The sequence below is a fragment of the Phoenix dactylifera genome, chromosome 17, assembly GCF_009389715.1.
Source record: "Phoenix dactylifera cultivar Barhee BC4 chromosome 17, palm_55x_up_171113_PBpolish2nd_filt_p, whole genome shotgun sequence".
Classification (NCBI taxonomy): Eukaryota; Viridiplantae; Streptophyta; class Magnoliopsida; order Arecales; family Arecaceae; genus Phoenix; species Phoenix dactylifera.
Genome location: NC_052408.1, coordinates 4,749,020 through 4,768,743, shown reverse-complemented (window position 1 = coordinate 4,768,743; position 19,724 = coordinate 4,749,020). Strand labels below are relative to the sequence as shown.

General features: G+C 35.7%; 1 protein-coding gene across 4 annotated transcripts; it reads right to left on the bottom strand.

The window, feature by feature from the left end:
• Nucleotides 1-1,765: 1,765 nt before the first annotated feature.
• On the bottom strand, nucleotides 1,766-18,286 carry LOC103708242 (ATP-dependent DNA helicase 2 subunit KU80). Of its 4 annotated transcripts, XM_026805072.2 has the most exons (13): nucleotides 18,077-18,286; nucleotides 17,890-17,982; nucleotides 17,676-17,727; nucleotides 16,700-16,831; nucleotides 15,709-16,109; nucleotides 12,803-13,089; nucleotides 11,490-11,685; nucleotides 11,189-11,392; nucleotides 5,949-6,116; nucleotides 5,798-5,870; nucleotides 5,538-5,707; nucleotides 2,489-2,619; nucleotides 1,766-2,389 (listed from the first exon to the last, which is right to left on the bottom strand). In XM_026805072.2, the coding sequence occupies exons 1-13, from the start codon at nucleotides 18,089-18,091 to the stop codon at nucleotides 2,332-2,334; spliced, it is 1,980 nt and encodes a 659-aa protein (XP_026660873.2). In that variant the 5' UTR covers nucleotides 18,092-18,286; the 3' UTR covers nucleotides 1,766-2,331. The 4 variants fall into 4 exon arrangements, with proteins under 4 accessions (XP_026660873.2, XP_008791289.2, XP_026660875.2 ...); XM_008793067.4 differs by having other exon boundaries at nucleotides 5,538-5,870; XM_026805074.2 differs by lacking the exon at nucleotides 5,949-6,116 and having other exon boundaries at nucleotides 5,538-5,870.
• Between the last annotated feature and the right edge of the window lie 1,438 nt (nucleotides 18,287-19,724).

Genomic DNA, 19,724 nt, shown 5'->3' with positions numbered 1-19,724 from the left:
AATCATAAGGCCACTTCATGTTACAGTGTTTGTGCAAGAACACCCCCCACCCCCAACCAGAACCACACAAATATTAGTTCGTTTCCAACGTCGGTTTTCCACATATTTTTCTTGATTATCTTGATAGATATAGTAACAAAAACTTTGTTGATAATAGAATCACGGTTAGCTTTGAATATATTAAAAAGATTATTTTATATATTTTTGATTGTTTTTATCTTTTAAATTAGTACATAATATAATTCTTTTAAAAGCAATGCGTTTTTATACCATAAAATATTTGAATTATTATATCTTAATTAGTCAATTTATATTTTTTTATCTGCAAATTCTACGCACTGCACAGGTCTAAATTTTTTTTTTCTAAGACCATATGCAAAGCAGCAAAAGCATGCTGAGTTAAGTCCAGATTAAGGATATCTTGTTGTAGAATATTTAGTGACTTGAAAAGTACTCATGCTGCAGGCAATTTACAGATTGTCATAGTGGGAAATTATTGTTAATGCAAATAGACAGTGTCTCTGAATTTGGTAATTTGTGGATAGAGAAAAGTTTACATGTCTTTCCAAATTACTGTTAGCTGCCACTCAATTCATGTAGAATATTTGTGGGAAAAATAAAATTAGGCTCAAACTGATATCATAAGGTATAGCATGTATTTATAAGGTTCTTAAGGATCATAGAATATGTTATGCTGCAATGTGGGTATATCAACACTTTGCTTTAGCTCCTTTGGTTTTGAGCCAGTTTGAATCTAAGCTTAATCCAGTAGCATGTACACAATCCAAGTTGACAGATCCCTAGTAACCGTCTAAACAACAAATCCAAATGACCAAACGTATACCATAATGCGTCTTACTAATTCATAAACTGGTTGGAATATTGCCTGTACATATTCTAGACTAGAAAGTAATATAAGTTCTAAGACACCATTGCTGAGTCTGTTTGTCATAGTTGGACTTTAGCCATAGGTCTAGAATAAAAGTGATGATTAAAAAATAAATCAATTGGATGAATCGAAGAAAATACAAACATGTTATGATAGCATCATTCACCAGTAAAATAGCATAATAACAAAAATTTTCAGCAAGTTATTTAGTAAACCAACTCGACCAAATGAAATAACTATATGAAATAAGAAGAAAATAGTGAGAGAAGGAACGAGGAACTAAAACAATCTCAGGAGAAGAAGCATCTTTTCTTTCTTCCCAAAACCACTGCTACCTTGCATAATAGGTAAATAGATAAGAGAAAAATCATAAAACTGAATTTTGAACAATCGGTTGTCCTTAACCGGACGCACTTAGAGAGAAGAAAGAGAGGAAGATGTCCCTCTCTAAACTTACAACGTCTAAAGAATATGAAAGAGATCATGCATCATTCCATTTCCTTTCTTACAGCATCCAGCCCCTTATATAAGCTCCAAAATATGCTAATGTTGATTCTAAGCTCTATCATGAGATGTCATTAAACCTATCTAATCCTTAACATGGCTTTAAGATATTGTAATCTGAGCCATAGCCAATCTGGACTCTAGACTCTTGAATTGGCCAAGCTGGAGGACCAAAAATGGAGCTCTGCTCCTGTCTTCTACCAAAAGACAAAAAAAAACAGAGAGAGAGAGAGAGACAGGAGTCGAAACAGTTATTGTTTTATCACTTAATTAGGGTGAACAGTTCACAATATATAATAGATACTGAATCAATAATATGAAGAAAAAAAAATAGAGAATGGTATAGCATATTCCTCCAGGTCACACCTAAAGTTTTGACCAATCTTGATGCTCAGTTACCTGAAACTCCTCAGAATAACCTTACCAGCATTCTCCCCATTCATTAGTGCTGTATGAAGAAATATCCACAAAAAATATACAAGATCATACCTCCATAGAGGCCAAACAAGAAAGCATCTACTTGTCATATTGCACCTACGGCAAAATACCTAAAAATCTACAAATTAGGGCAACATAGAGGGTATGCCTTCACAACACGTCAGATACCCACTGTGGGACATGCCTCCATCTTTTGCTAGACATTTTGCTAAACATCTTGCTAAAGAGATCAGACATAAATTACCAGTCAGAGCAAAGGACTTCAGTTGGATAACAAACAATGGGGAATAACCTGGCAATAAGATAGAACTGTCTTTATAAAATTAGCCAAGTTATGCTGTGCAAAATTCGCATCAATGCTGTGAGGCATGGTGCTGCCCATTTACGAGTTTGTTTGTCAAAGGCTTTTGGTACTTGTGGTGATCTCCCATAAATATACAAACCAGCAATACTCATAGTCCACTTCAGCAATTTGTCAATCTGATGTGAGAACATGGCTACTAGAATTTGAGCTCGGTTTTGACTGGGAAATTTTTGGCCTCCTCTTCTGTCACATTACTGTTCAAACAAAGAAAATGTGGTAAATAAAAAGATCAGTAATCAAATTCCTAATGGATTCAAGAGAAAAGGCAAATTGACTGAGCAAACCAAGCAAACCTGTCAGATGCTTCTTTTTGGCTGATCAATGTTAAACTTTTAGACGAAAGCAGCTCAAAAAAATTGGCAAGATCAGTGTCTTTCCATTTCTCATAAAGACCAAGCAGATACCGATTGAATTCCTTTGGCTCCTAGGCATAAATAATGCATAAGAGTTACTAGACATAAACTGAGCGGGAAAGGTGGACAGAAACAAGTAATCCAAATATGAGAGAGACATCAATCATATTATTATGACCATTTTATCTCTTAGATCCAAAAACATCTTGTTGTTTTCTTGATTTATGTGAATCGAGAGGATGTTAACATGGACCACAGAAACAGAGAAGAAGTAGTTGACTGCCCAATGATTCCAGGAATTATAATCATAACCACAGCCCTACAGCCTTATTACTGCCATTTGGGGTTGACATTGTGGATCTAATGCACCAAATTCCTTTTTACTGCTGCCTCTAATGTTATTCAAGCTTCTTGTATCTTTTAACATAATGTCAATTAATCTGCCTCTACAACTTCCATTCATGTCAATCTGTAATTCTTATGTTACTTTCTATACTAAAATTTTGAACTCGATACCTTGCAGTTAAGTAGAACATAAAGAAAGAAGGCAAATAAGGTTCCAGAACAGGAGTACCCTAATCAATTTGAGGTAATTGTGCTTCCTTAATTAGGCAAAACCTGAAAAACGGAATGATCTATATCTCCATCCTTATACAATGGTTTAGACTTCATGCAGTTCTTCATAGATGATGGAATAAAAAAAAATGTTCTCCAAGAGTTCCATGTTAATTTCACAATTCCATATGCCACATCGATGTAGATTCATTATCTTAATAGCACATAAGAGCCAAGTTCTTTTACTCATGAACAAGTAAAAGGTGTGGTTCCTCTCCTAAGCCACCTTCTCAAAACTTGGCTATTTCATCAGCTCCTTGGTGAAGCACGTTTTTACATGCACAAGATAATTTTTTTCTGAAACCCTGGAGTACAATTTTCTTTCTTGTCCTACAATTGAATTACAATATCACTACCCCAACCCAACTAATTCTTATGGAGAAACAACTTAGCAAATAGAAAACAGTATATACATTTCACCAAGTCCATTGATACAATGCATCTTCTATAATCTTCAGTTTCTTTTTCTACCCTTCACATTTTTTATGTAGTTTTTAAACATAACAACCTTAACCAACAATCCTTTTTCACCAATCAAGCTTAAATCTTCGTCATCAAGGGCAAACTACATATCACTTCAAGCTTTCTAAATCTTTTCTCACAATCTCCATCCATGTTAACTTATGCCTTCTTTACTGATTCAAGCATTTCCGTCAACAGGATTCCTCAGATTTTCTCTTTGTGCATATCCATACCCTTCTCAATTAGTTCTCATCATTTTCCCTTAATTGGTGCCTCTCCTACCTTTCTTCTGTTATACCCATTCCTCACCTTACCGTTCCTAGTTTTACCATATAACTGTCTCAACATTCTAGCTCTAGAACACTCATCTTGTTTGTTATGAAGCATGACTAAGATTATTATATTGATAGCAAGCAGTTAAAATTGCATGAAAACCTCATGAGAAACTAAAATTAGTAAAAGGGAAAAAAATAAACCATTTTGTTATCACTCTTGTCCAATAATAGATCTAAGATCCATGCAGGAAGATTAGTTAAAACCCTTTCATTTCTACAAGTTTTGACTAAGATTTTAGTGATGAACCAATAAACTAGGGTGGCTAACAGTGATATTCATTGGAGGTACCACTGCAAAGTAAATACCAAGAAAACCGTACAGAAATACTGGAATTGGCAACAGGGATGCCAATATCTTAGTACAAACCTTTGAAGTTATGATGACGCAGTTGGGAAGCTTTAAATAAAAAGTAGCAAGAAAGCATTGGAACAATGCCCCATGGTGTGCTACCAATGGTGCAATTATCAACTTACAAAGGCCAAATCCCCCACAGGTAACATGATAATAAAGTGTATTATAAATATATAATACAATTAGAAATATTGCAAATAGATTATTCAACTTTCGTATAACAAACAACTAGCTAAATGTGGTTTCGTGCTTTCCACCAACGAATACAAGTGAACCTTGAAACTCTATAACTTAATCACCAAGGTAGTGTTTAGATACATACAACTGGATTTAAGTGCAACCTAGTTGAAGGCGGCATTTTCCCAGTATTTGGATTGCTATAAGTTAATCAAAATTCTGCAAGTCAAACTGCATTTGGGTGCCCTTTTTATAGTATCTTGTCTTATGATTAAATTGGCCATAAGACAAACTACCACAACTGGAAAAGGCTTTAGAGGCATATTTACGATGGATTTAAGTCCCAACAAGGATAATGGTTGAGAGCAATAATTAATACTGATCTAAAAGTACAAACCAAATACACTTTATAGTTGTAATTTACAGCAAACAAACTTGGGATTTTATTTTACTGCAATTGCAAACCCATTGAACCAACCAGAAGTGTAGCTGCAAATGTAGCAACTACAACACATGTAAACCCCTCCCTTTATCCAAACACTGCCAGAAGTTCATAATCTTTAGTAGTTGTTGTTTTGTGTTTTAAAATAGTTTTCAAAATTATAATTATTTTAAGTACATTTTAATAATAAAATACCTTATAAATGTTTAGAGTATGTTTTACCTTTGAGCAAACGTTTATATACACCAATGCATATATATATGCATATATATAAAGTTTTCAACAGAGAAACTCTCATTTTTCCAGGTTTAACATATTTTTCTTTTCATATATATTTTGATTTTATATAACTGAAAAAATTAGTCAACTCCTAGGAGTATTTAGTTATGAATGATTTGTATAACATTATATATTGTATATCAGCTTGGGATTCTTGAGTAATTTTAACCACTGAACTTACTAAGTGTTGGTATTAACTGTAAAAGTGAAAATATCATATTATATAAATTAAATATTTATCAGAACCATATTTGCTATTAAATGTCAGTAAATCAATACAGCGCTTGTTCTGAAAATTGTAAACAAAACTCGATGGAAGAAAGCTACCTGCTCAAGAATACAACCTTTCCGAAGAGCCACCAAACATTCAATTGCCTTGCTGTAAGCATCCCCATCATAAGAATTTTCTAACAAATCAGAAACATGATTTTGCATATCTTTTATTGCTTTGCTGACCCATTTTGAACTGTCTCTACGTGCCATCATGGCTTCAAAATCTTGGACAGGATTCAGATTCCCAATTTTTTCAACATTTATGTTAGATGAATCTTTCATCAAATTAGAACTCTGAATATCAGATGCCTCACCATCAACACCTTCCTCCTTCTCACTAAAAGTTGATGGTTTTCCCCTCCAGGCGCGTTTAGAAGACTTCTTTTTCTGCATTGGAGGAGTGCATTCAGATGAAAATAGCCTTCCGTTGAAAATAAAAAATAAAAGAGTTCAATGATGTTCGACCTTTGGGTTCTCCTTCAGCTCAAAATTTTTGCAGAAGTTATCAATTACAGACTTGTGGTGAGAAAAAACAGCAGGATTGGGTTCAGTTATCCTCTTAAGGCTTCCATCAAGTGGAGGCACATCAGCATCTGGCTGCTTTGACTTCAATTCAAGAAAGTGATAAAAACGCTGGCAAAAAAAATGCCAGGAAATTTCAAGCTTGATTGGAGTAACAATAAGGAAACCACTTTTTCTGACAGATTTACAACTTTGTGGATTAAGACAATAATATAAGTCGGGATGGAATGATCAAACAAATATTTTCTGCCATCTTTGGGTCAACGAAATCTTTAAGCACGGAAAGGTGAATTCTGGACTAATCAGTACAGATCTACTGAATTTGTACACTCAAAATACCAGATTTAAGTTTTCAAAGTTCCAGGGATGTGTAGGTGGGAATTGTTCTCAACATGTGACACTTCCATACTCATCAACAGTTTGATGCAGGTTTGCATGTGGCAATGCGAGGTTATTCACCACTTTCCTATTTTAAACATATGCTTCATCTCAAAGTATCATTTCTACTGTAGATGGCCTGGAACCCTCCCATGTCAATTTTTCCCTTTTACAGGATTCAGCGACTAGATTATAGATTGGAAAATGTAAGAATAAAAAATCATCATCCCGCATTGGACTGAAGGCTAGAAAATCGGGTAAGTTTGCATTCATAAACTTCCTTCAGTACTAATATAAGCTGCTGACAGTACTGGTACAAGTATCTTGTTAATATGCAAATATAAATATATCTGCTTGTAGCTTTTATCAGACTATAAGCATTTATTTGTGTACTTAATGTATAAAATAGCTTTGTAATGTAAATTTGTATGACCTACTTAAAAAAAATCTCCAAAAAAATGTCAACTTGCATGACAAATTACTTGAAATTAAACAGCACACAGGGGTTAAATTACAATCAGCATAGATATCTGGGGTAGTTTCTGATCATATTTGTGTTCAGATTAATTAAAAAAACTATATTTATATTTTTAAAACATGTCTTGATATCCTAGAAAGCAATTAAAAATGTCATACTAAAAGGGTTAAATAACGTAGCATATGTTAGTTAGCTAGAAAATATTAAATTAGCATAATCTAAGAGCATATTTTTCAGGATCTATTGAACAAGTAAACTTTGCAAAGATACATAACACCTTCTTTTTGTTTTGCGAAATATGGTTGGGGCAGCATCATCAGAATTTGCAAGTAAGGACACTGGGAAGAAGCAAGAAACTTCATAGAGAGCTTTCAGATCAATCAAAGAAGTCAACTAGATGTCTGGCAAAGAGGGCAGGCAAAGGATGACATTGAGACCACTAAGATAATCCAATAGCTAAACAACAGCATCTTTGAGCTAGGAATGCATGAAGATTTATTGAAGACAAATGTCATGGAATTCGGCAAAGCAAAAAGGGAACAAATAAGCATGTCAATTAAGGTCTGGGAATTAAGCTAGTCAATAGAAGTAGTTAACCAAGGAAGCATAACACTTAATAGATATGTTGCACATGATGGTTCAAAATGTGAAACAACAAAATATGACACATCATAAATATGTACGTGGTAAGACACCTAAGAATACATCTACCTGATGATGGTATTGATGGTAGAAGCCTAAAGACTAAAGAATTAGCATGCCCAATATCCTAGAGCATAGAAAAAGACGAGAAAAAATAAAGAGATCACTAATAAGTGATATTAAGATGAACTTGCTTTACATAAAAAATCTTCAAAAGAAGATTGATGAATCAGCCAAATGCGAATCCCATGGCACAATAAGGCACAATAAGGCAGGTATCAAACAGTGAATAGGGTGAAGTAGAAACAGTTAAGTGAAGAATAGACAACCAACATTTAGTTACTGGTGGTAGCATTATCAGAGTAAAAGTATCCTAGAGAGAGAGAGAGAGAGAGGTTACAGCGTAAAAGAGAAAACTGCAAGTTTGAGGAAAGGGTCAATGGCCCACAATGATAAAACAAAGGAAGCTTGCTCAAAAGATGCCAAAATTGGCACCCTGTTCAAAAGAATGAAATTAGGGAATTAGAAATGAATTGAAAGGATGCTAAATTCAAATTAATTGAATTAAAAGGAGTGAATTGTCGACTAACAATGCTCATTTATTGATAAAAAAAACATAGGTACAGAAGAAGATGAAATAGATAACCAGAAAGACCACTACCTCAAGCAATTTGGTGGATCAATAATAGCATATGATCATAAGTAAACAACTTTCTGTGCATTAGTTGTTGGCTGAAAAAACTGGGTCAAATTTGGCTGTAGGAATGTCTATTTTTGAATCAAAAGCTAAGGATAAGAAACCATCAAGACATACCATGAGGTCTCTTATCATACGGTCAACATACTTGGTGGTTGAAATGATAGGAAGTAGACCCCAGCAATGCTTCAACAAGTGAGTGGAAAGCACCGAGACATGATGATTCGATATAATTTTGAAGGTCATCCAGAAAATAATTGGAACTCGCATACTAAGGTTGTTGATGCTTTTGAGCAGGAATAAAGATGACAGTGCCATGCTCTAGTATGATAAAACTTGGAACAAGTGAAATGTCACGAGTCTCCTTGGAGCACACTAAGCCATTCACCCTACAAATAGAGCATCTTACTCAGGGATTCGCGCATAGATTGCCAAAAATATGCTATAACACGTGCACAACTACAGGCTATTACTCTGATACAATAGCACTCACATTTTATTTCTTCTCCTACTACTTCTCCAAAGTCCAATCTAATTTTAAGAATTAGTTTGTACTTTATTCCACTAAGGAAAGTATACACATATAAATATACAACATATACATGCACGCATGCAAGCACGTGTACATGTACATACATACATACAAATCTACAAATTTGTGTGTATCCTAGTTTTAGTGGTGCGTGCATTGCACATGCAGATGGCTTGTATTTCTATAGATAGGAATAGGATATCCAACAGAATTACTTTCTTGTCCCATAGAAACAGTATCCTTCCTAAAGATGTGGTGATCTACTCCATCCAACATAAAGCAATTTATCATACTTAACAAGTTAACATATTTTTAAGATAAATATTTTGTAGTCATTTAACCATTAAATTTTATGCCATTTCTGGCCATCTCATGGTTAGTAAGTGATCTGATTTATGGAAGGTGGTTGAACTTGTACTGAGACATGGCTGAACCAAAGAATGGAGAAGGATAATAAAAGAAGAAAAAGAAAACAATATAAATTTGAAAGCAAAGTAGGCAAAGGTGATTATTGATGCAAGAGACCAGAAAGTTAAATTTGACATAGTATCACAAAGGCAAGGACATGGTCCAATATAGAGTTGGTGCACCCCGTCTATCACGTGAAATTTGGCTATTGTTGGCTCCCTATACAGTCCATGTAATTTCTCCATGATAGTACTTCAATCAAGCCAGAGATTGGCAACAAATGATTGGGCGAGGGGGCAAGGGAGGGAGGGCACTAGGAGGTTTGCTTCTTTGAGAAAAATTGATACTTGAGTAGTCTGCATTTAGCCATAGGGAAACACATAAACAAATACTTAAGGATATACAACATAAATTAAATTACGTGGAGGTCAATCTAAATTATGATTTCAACTAAAAACAGTCAAAACATTATAGTGAATGTTCCGATGGTTTTAGGGCACATCAAGGTCGGTGGAACCGTCCCGAACCGGGCAGTTCCGCTCGTTCCGAGCCGTTTCAGTGGCTCACCAGTACAATACCGGCTGTAAAAATGAGATGCTTGCCGGAGCCGGAGAAGAAGAAGGAAAGAGAGAGCGAGCGGGAGAGGGAGAAGGAGAGGTGGAGGACGCCGGCAGAGGGCGGCGGAGGCTGCGGCAGCCGAGGCCGCAGCTAGTTCTTCTATTTCGAACGAAACAGAGGTCCGGTCGCGGCCTCCGCCACCCTCCTCCAGCCCTTCCTCCCCCGCTTGCTCTCTCTTTCTCTTTTCCTCTCTCCAACAGCGTCGTGCCCTCTCGCGGTATGGGCCCGGCACGGTCTGTACCGAGTTGTCTCGTCGGAAAACTAGTACGGTGCCCGGTACTGGTTCCTTCGACCTTGGGGCACATTTGTATTATAATATCCACAACCCACAAAATATAACATTTTCTATACACTATGACCATTATAAGAGCACATTGCAATAATTATAGTGGTTGTTATTACATCTTTGTACCATTCACACATCATAACTACAACAGATAGAGAATTAACATAATACACTAATGAAATATCATACCCATTGAATGTAGGAAGGAGATATTTACATATAAATAGGTACTCGTCAATGAATAATAGAACCCTCAAACAAACAGTTTCACCGAAACAGCCCGTCCCTCCATCTAGCGGTTCTGGTAACATGTCCCCTAAATCAAGAATTACAATGCTCAAGTTATGAAGGGAATTCTATTATCATTGTGTTGTGCACTTCTTAAAATACATCTTAAAATTTGGTGTTAAAGAAGGCCAAAGAATAGGAGCCAATAATAGCTTGATGCCCGTGGACCGGAAGAAAGCAGGGCAATATATATATAAGCAAGTAGAGACCTGAGATCCCCTCTTGAAATGAGGTATGATGGCCAGTGTGGTTGTAGAATATCCATTATGCTGTATAATAGAACCATGATGCGTCTTTTTAATCTAGTCAGGAGAAGGAACCATGCAAGAGCAATGGTGTTGTAATGATTGAAGAGCATGGAAGAGGGAGGGGACTGGGAGGAAACTTATGCGAATTTCAGAAAAGGTGTCTTCTTTGATATCTACCATTAAACCCATGGTCTATAAAATCATATTATAGGCGTTGTACTGTCCTGAACATTCTGAATCCATTACATGTGGGTTAACAGTTAAAGCTTCTGGCAGTTAATTATAATTTAACAAGTAAAGCTAACAACTTAAGATAACTAGACATGAAATCTGTGCTCCATATAACTATGTATCCCTCTGATGTTGAACCAAACAAATAAAAATTAAATTACTTTTTGCACAATTAAAGAACATGCTGAACATCATAATAATTCTAGAAGTCAGGTAAATAGAGCAAATACATGGCATATACACAAAGCCCAAAAAACAAAATTGATCAAAATAATTATATTGAGATTGTGAAGTAATCTTATCAGATAAGTGTCCAAAACAACTCTGATTTTATCATAGCAGGAATGAGAGACTATTTGAGTAAAGCAATATGACACCTCCAGGACTGGATTTGGTGTGTAGTCAGGTTGCAGCACTTCTTTGCTAGATGGTGCAAGGTCTAACATCTTGACAAGGTTATCTGCTGCTTCTTGCTGTTGTTCATTTGGCTGCCATGATGATGGGAAACTGCTGAAGGATGGAAATTGAAATTCTCGAACATCCTCAACAAAAGGAAGCACGTTAAAGTAGAACGAATCTGGCTGCTCGAAAGAACCAATAACATGAATCAGGTAAGAAAACTCTGAATCCAGAAGTTAAGCAAGTATATATACAAAGCAACAGTGTGAAACAACTTACAATATTGTCCACAGAAGATATGTTGGGCCTCAACACCCCAATCACAACATTTCCTTGACCTTGTCTCCAAACACACCTCAAAATAGCAGATTTGTTCATATCCTTCATTGCTCTAGCTATAGCAGAAACTGCAACAATTGCTTTTTTGTTGCCCGGTTCAGGAACAAAGATATATACATCCTTCATGTAATAGTGCCTAGATAAAAATAACAGAACAAACTTTCATGACTCCAAACCAAGTTGCCGAGTTGCTCGACCTTTATAGCTCGCAAGGCCACATTGGGCTCCTGAAGTTTGCTAGATCTCATACTAACAATTTCCAGGTCTGCAACAATTGTTATGTTTCATAAATCTTTATGAATCTATACCAACGGTATGCATCCATAAATAGTTCAAACCTAGATTTAAGATATTTTCAGGTCCTTAACCAACCTCTTCAAGTTACAGTATGTAGGTCTCAAAAGTATGACTCTTGAACTCCTAGACCAGCTTCCAAATAAAGTTGGCACATTGCCTGAAGTCTATACTCTATAGGTCTAGGCTAGGATGTGCCAATTTCAAAAGCCTGGACTGGCAGTTCCATAAGACTTCCAAATCAAGGTTGTGAGACTTCAAAAATCCACAACCCTAAAGGTCATGACTCATGAGTATACAAGCCTTGTTGGGGGGGACTTGTAACACTGTTAGTCATTGACTACTCTCCAAATCAAGTTGGAAAATGTCCCATATAATAAGGATAATTATGTCAAAATAAAGAAAATGTTAGTTATCCATAAGTTGTCGGAATATATAAAAAGAGAAATAGCAAAGCAACACTGTTTGCTAAAGCTTTCACTAATTCCCATCACTTGTTTGAGGCCTTGGTTAAACAATCTTACAGGTGGTGTCAGCCATATTTTTTCTTTAGTTTCTTTTTTTCCTTTCTTTTACCACTAAGATAAGACTGACCAAGAAGAAGACTACATCCAATGAGCAAACTACAATTTGTTGACATCATGGTCCTGATCAGCATCAAAAAAATTTTGCAGTCAAAGTGGGAAGGTGGAAAGAGTAAGTAGTCTGAGAGACAGTATCTCAAAGATAGTAGACAATTACAAGAACCACTGCATGAATAGTGCAAAAGGAAGCAAAAAGATGGCTGAATAAGCGAACAAAGTAAACAATACTGGCCGAATGGTCGGAGACTAAAAATGCATGACCAGTGGCGTATGAGACTTGGGAATGGATCATTCTCAGTAGGTGAAAGACATGATATTAGAACATTAATAACATTTCGGGGACATTTCTTCTTCAAGCTAAAGCAAATAGCTTACCGTAATATGTTGGAAGCATCTGTAAATCCTAACAGCTTTACACCCTTCTCAGGTTTGAACTTGACTGCTTCCCATTCAGCTGATGATATAGGAACTACTTGTGGCCCATAACGATAACCTCTGATTCTCTGTTCTGGCGGAACAACTTTATCAGGATCTTCCATGCTTTTGTACTCATAATCAACTTTAACTTCATAAGTAGCAAATTTATCAGATGAAGGTGCTTTGTCAGAATACTTTTTTAATGTAGGAAATTTCTCCTCAGATGTTTTTTTATAAACCCATACCTGGATAAAGAAAAGGTCACAGTACAATGAATCTATATATTAACAAAATGCCAGAAATTGTAAAAGGTTGTAATCAGGGGACGAAAAACTAAGCTTTGAGATATATAAAGCACGAGTATGGCAAGCAGAAAGGTGAGGACCATAAATAAAATTAAGTAATCCATTCATACAAATGAGCCAAGTTTAGTGATATAAGTAGTGACCTACTATAAAAACTCTGCAACAACCATACAAAAGGATTTTTATAACTTTGGAGAAACTTTATGATTGAGAGATGGATAAGTAGGTGGATTTGGACCCTTCAATTTAGTCAAAATACCCACACATGACACTCAAGCATGGACATTCATATAACACTCGAACACGGCTCTATAGGAAGAAATTCTTAGACATTGAAAGGATCCAACGCTTGAACAAACCAGCACCTAACACACGAACCAGAGTCCATGTAACATATCTAACATTTACATACCACTATGCACAATTCGGTAAGGCATGCCAACATCCAGAAATTTCTGATAGTAACTTCATAAAGGATTTGACTGGTGTCAATAGCTTTGAGATCAATATAAAAATTTTCATGTGAACTCCGCTTTTCACCATCATCTGACTTTGTTATTCCTTCGCATGTATGGCCCAAGCTGCACTTGAGAAGGGGTGTGAAGCCTTAAGCTTGACATACATTGTTGACCCTTTCCCTATCAACTTAAGGTTTTGGGATCAATTGATTAGTGAATATGATATCTGAGCTCAGGTTTGCTGGAGGTCACAAGTTTGAATCTCATTAGTTATTTATTTAATCATTCCTAATTATTTGTGATCCTGATCCTTGTATGTCTCCGACTCTATCATCCCTCCATGTGCATGGTCAGGCAGCACATGAAGGGCGTTGTCTCTATTATCTCTCCATGTTTGTGGTCCGAATCACACATGATGGGGAGTGTTAAGCCAGACATGTATTGTGGACCCTTTCCCTATCAATTTAAGCTTTTGGGATCAATTGGTTAGTTAACAATCTAAATAAATTTCATAAATCAAAGACATAGCAATAATATTACCAAGACAAGTTCACACCATTTGAATCTGAGTTGAGACCAATGGAAGATTGACCCAATTTAACTTAAATCAATCTTCTAACTTATCATAACTTACACTCTAATTCATCCCAGCAAAGAGCTGGAATTAATTAAGATTGTTTCCACTTCCTAAACTAACTTTTACAACATCAAACAGTGGATAATAGATAGCTCATATTAACTGTAACCCATTACCAGCCAAACAACCTGCTGAAATCAATTATCCAATAAGTTCAAATATATTCTTTTGCATCACAAGTTTGAATTGTTAACCACTCTTTACATGTCAAAAAAGCCCATCATAACTTGTAGATATTAACAGGAGCACATTTTACTTATCAAGCATAGATAATACTCCTATGCTCAACGTTTTTATTAAAACAATCTTGTTTGGAGATATTTACCTCAAAAAAATCCAGCGTCAAAGCTACAATCTTTAGATTTCATAGAGTTGCAGTATTATACCAATGTAAGTACTCCGCTTTTTACATTGCTTGTGGTATGATTACCATTCTAATGATAATTTATATGCGTGTCTGTGTGTATACTTATGTATGTACATTAACGGTTGTTTCCTCAGTTGATGGAGCACCTATTTTTATGCTAGCCTTTCACAATCTAGTTTTAAGTATAATGTTTACACACCCTGACTTCTATATTTATCTCTTCCAAGCTGCTCTTGTTTTCCACTCAGACCCTGTTTCCATATTTTTCTTATTCTCCAAAATCATTTAGTTTTGCTGCCATTCAAGTACCACCTAATCACTTCCCTATCTTATTTCCCCTAAAACACTTCATATCACCATGCACCATTATATGACTTTCAAAACCTCCTCCACCCCCAAGCCCAACAAAAAAAGGAAAAAAGTTTTCTTCTGTGGGGGGGAGGGATGTGGAAGTTCTGTAGGACAGAAGTCACATAGCACATCAAGTTAAAAGTCAGATGGATATTAAAAACAAAATCATGTGCAGTAGTAATTCCACAGTTGTATGAAGATGGCCACTACAGTTAATGGCTTATACTGTTACCCATAATACTGAGAAGAATTGACAAAGAATTTGTGTTGCAGCATCAGCATTGAAATCTTATAAGTCAAATGACTACTATGAGAAATAGCTAGTCTTAGCAGTGACAAGGCATAAATTTAGCAACCTCATGCCCAAAATAACTGAGAACTTTTGACAGGTTGCAGTTGCACAGTAACAACCAAAATCAAATATTCATGTATATATCCTGCTGGGGTAAGAGGAAGTCGTAATTAATTGAGATACATCTTATGACAGAGAAAGAGAAAATGTTTAACAATATTGTAGCCCTCGTAGTTAAGGAAGCAGCATATCCTTCCTATAATAAAATTAAGCACATGAATATAAGGTCAAGTTTATGTTCATTTGTTAATATAAGCATTTAAAGATCAGAAGATCATCCTTTTCATTTAATTACGAATTTATTAAAAAACAACACCAGCACAAATATTGTATATTCTTGTGACCTGATTTGCAGATAACTGCTTCTTCTGAATCTATCACATTCAATTCTTACCTTGATCTTCATTGTTGAGCTTAGTTCCAGATCTCCCCTGAACACTGTCACTGGGGAGATATTTCGAGTTTTAAGAGCACCCAACAATGATGTTGAGCTATCAACATGTACTATTTTTGCTATTGCTTTCCTTGAGAACTGATCCAGTAGATTATCATTTTCCTCCATTACCCTCAGATCAGCTTCTGGTAGTTTTTCTCTGATAACTATACAATCTAGTCTTATTCCATGAGTTTGCATCATTTGAGAGATGGTGTTGACTTGATCTTCTTTTGTCCCCTCATAAGGCGCTTTAATTGGATACCTTGCATCAGTCATGAGACATATGCGCTGTTTTCCCTTGTTTGTAGGTCCAAATTTCTTTATCAGCAAGTCTATTCCAACAACAATGGCATCAATAACTAACAAGGAGTCAAGGGTATTACAAGCCTGAGTTAGGAGAAAATCCTATAGGCACAGATATCTGCGCAAGCAAATCTAGCGAGAAGTTATTGCAATAAAACATCCAAAACATTCTCAGTCACTTAACAGAAACGATGCATAACTAAATTTTAAGAGGAGTGTATCTATGCATCTGTGCCTCCAAATAAATGATATCAATAATTAAAAATGTCAAGACAGTCTTTTTTTTATGAAACAGAGATCTTGGCTGAACAATATGATATGCAGTGTACAAAAAGTCCAAGTACTACAGAAAGAAAAAATTCCAGAAGATAAAGTCTTAGGTGGATAGAATGATTATGCAAACAAAACTTCAACTGCCATGGTGCTTGCCCCCATGAAAAATTACGAAACTCCACAAACACAAGCTAAAAGACAACAAGCTAGTTTTGTTTTTTTCGACTTTAAGAAGGCAAAAAAAATGCCAAACCAATGGCCATGGAAACAATACTGGATGTCCAAAATTGAACTTAAATACAGCAAGCAAGAAGAAAAGATAGTAGCAGAAACAAAAGGCAGATATTGTCCATGAGGAATGGATTGTGGATACAGTCACCACGGAAATTTCCTCTCGGAAGATTTTGTAGAAAATCCACTGCATTTCCATCAACAACACTAATATTACGTAAAACCACTATATGTTCATATCCACCCACTTCCTTTTGAAGCTCATTGCATGTATCTGGGAATTTCAACAGCATCTCATTAGCCAGAGATTCAATTGACGAAAAAAGATTAAAAAATCAGAACAACTACTGAAACTTGTGCACTTACAAGAATTCAAAAGCATGACAGAAAGTAATGATATTGTTTCACTGGTAATTTCAATGGAAATTATCTATCTAGAAAATCATTGGGGAGGGGGGGGGCTACGACTTTCCTAAGCAACTTAGGACCATATATACCTCGTGACAAACAAAATAAAAACTAGTATCAAAGTGACAAATGGCAGAGTCATTCCTATAGCAAGGGAGGCAAATAAAGATGGTTCAAAGTTTTCTACTCTAAATAAAATTTAAAAAAAAAGACAGAGTAGAGACAAACTCAAATTTCTCGGAATAAATCATAAACAATTAAACACAACCCAGTTGCACAGGCAGAGATTAAAGCAATGGACTTATACATCAGGTAAATGAAGGCCAAATACGACCCATTCAAGAGCCAGGGCTCAGACATTCATGTCAGAAAAGGGATGGCAAGCCTTAAATAATCAAGATAGCAATCATGAAGAAGCACATGGAGTAAATATTTTTCTCCCAACTGAAAAAAAAGAGCCTTTAGATGCACATGTAGCTCAAAACGATGAAGTACGGGCCTTAAATTAATTGAAATATAAAGTATGGTTGGGACAAAAAAAAAAGATGGGTTTCTTTTTATCTTTTTCACCCACTGCAAGAATTCTAGTGACTATCTAAAGCATCGTCATGGCCAATTTTATTTTTTTTTAATACCGATATAACAATAATTATAATTACTCGTGCAAAGTATTAAAAAATCCCTTTTTTTTGGCTGGAGGAGAAGAGTACCGTCGGTTCCCAATAAGACAACCCCCACTTCGTCGCTCTTACCAAAAATTAGCTGCAAGAAGAACAAAAGGAACAACAAGACAAATTCACATCAGATACTCATTTTAACTGAAGAATTCCTACAAAGAAAACAGAAAGAACTTAATAATAACAAAATTTTTCCCAAAAGCTACTGGAAACTGGATGAGGAAAAAAAAAAAAAAAAAAACCCTACCTTCTTCTGTACGAGCATAGAGCAGACGCTTTCAACCTCAGAAAGAACGCTGTGCATCGATGGGCCAACGTCGAGTAGCAAAACTACCGCTTCCTGTGCAACGAAAAGAAATCAAAAAAACAAAGAAGATCTTTCGGGGAGGGGGAGAGATAAGAGAGCGAGATTAAATTAGGGTTGGGATGGCAACCTTGTTACGAGCCATTTGGTTCCTGGAGGCGAAGAGAGATCGAGACCCCGCGAGGCGAGACGAAAAGAGAGGAGAAGCTTATTAGAATGGTTAGGGTGGGAAGTGTTCGAAATACATTTAAATGTAGAAGAGTGTGTGCGTAAAGAGCTCCGCTCGCATTGAGCTCCTTCCCGCCTACGCCAAGCAGCGGGGGGGGGGGGTGGACCGGGGAAGAAAAGGCCGTGGGTGAGCTCTTATTACGGAAACTATAAAGGTGGCACGTGCAATGAACGTGTCTTTTATTTTTCAATAAAAAATAATAAAATTTATTTCGATAAATAATAAATATATAGAGAAAGGATTTAAAATAAATATTTAGAGTAAGGATTTAAACCTGTAATTAATCAATGTAAGATGGTGAAGAAACATGGGATTGAGAAAGATGCAAGGGTGGGAAATATGGACGATCAAAAAGAGATTATATAGTAGGAAGTAGCTGATATGCTGGTAAGTAAAAAATATTCGCATATTGACAGTATTATTATACTCTAAATTAAAAATTATTCTACATAAATAAACTGATTGAGAACTATTTTATTATTTTCAAATTATACATGATTATATCATTCCTGATTAATTAACAAAATTAAAAAAAAAAAAACTGCATACTAGAAATTATAATATCATATATTATTGCCAGAGGTGATTTCTTTTTTCTTACCATTTGTTATTTATTCCTACCTCTATCTTTTCTATACTTTCTTAGATAAATAAATATAATAATTGAATGGTTTGCATTTTATGTTTATGTTTACTGAACTCTTTCTCAATTTTTTGACAATTTACCTGATTTTTAAAACTTCCAAATCTTTACCACTTATGGAATTGTTCAAACTCGTGACTTGTTAAAGTGCCAATGCAAGATGGCTGGTAAAATAAAGTTAGGCCTTGAAAGTGATTAATGAAAACGAGCTAAAAATTATACCCCACTGGTCATACCCCTTCTCCAATTTGAGGAAGGTAATCAGTCAAGTATTAGGTGATCATGGGTAACCAAATTTATATATAGCTAAAAGAAGTAGCAATAATGGTCAAGGAAGTCGAAAATTGGTCACAAGAGACATACTTAATCACTTTTGACCTATATGAAATGGTTTTTATAATTTTCTTAGTTTAACTCACTATAGGTGAAAACTAAAAGAAAAAGGTTAAATGGTTATGTAAAGCGAAAGCAACTACTGAGTCTTGCATTTTAGGGATCATCCTCCAGAATATGTAGCTAGTATGAGATTCCACAGAAAGTCACAAGAGATGACAACTAGTCTGGTAGCTTATCTTCTACTCGAGGTGGTTGGCGACCATCTTAGGTTGAAATCGATGCGTGCAAGAGGAGCTGTGAGTCCAGAGACATGATAGATGGAAGACATGAAACCAGAGGATGAGCAAAGTTGGAGATATGAATTGCATGTAGGAATTAATTATCTAAAGAAGATTTAGCACAAACTATCTTCTCATATGCATTGTCATGGAGCCTGTCAATGGGCAATTCTGACCATCAGGTCATCACTGAATGCTTCTCTATCAGGTTGAGCCACATGCATTCGTGCATGGACTCGCTGCAACAAGAGATCATCTTTGGAGGGGAAGTTGTTACATTACCATGGAAGTA

Coding starts and splice junctions, on each gene's coding strand:
- LOC103708242 (XM_008793067.4), bottom strand. Junction 5,871..5,948: donor AGCTGAAGGAGAACCCAAAG/GTCGAACATCAT, acceptor CCTCCAATGCAG/AAAAAGAAGTCTTCTAAACG. Junction 2,390..2,488: donor CAAAAAGAAGCATCTGACAG/GTTTGCTTGGTT, acceptor TTGTTTGAACAG/TAATGTGACAGAAGAGGAGG.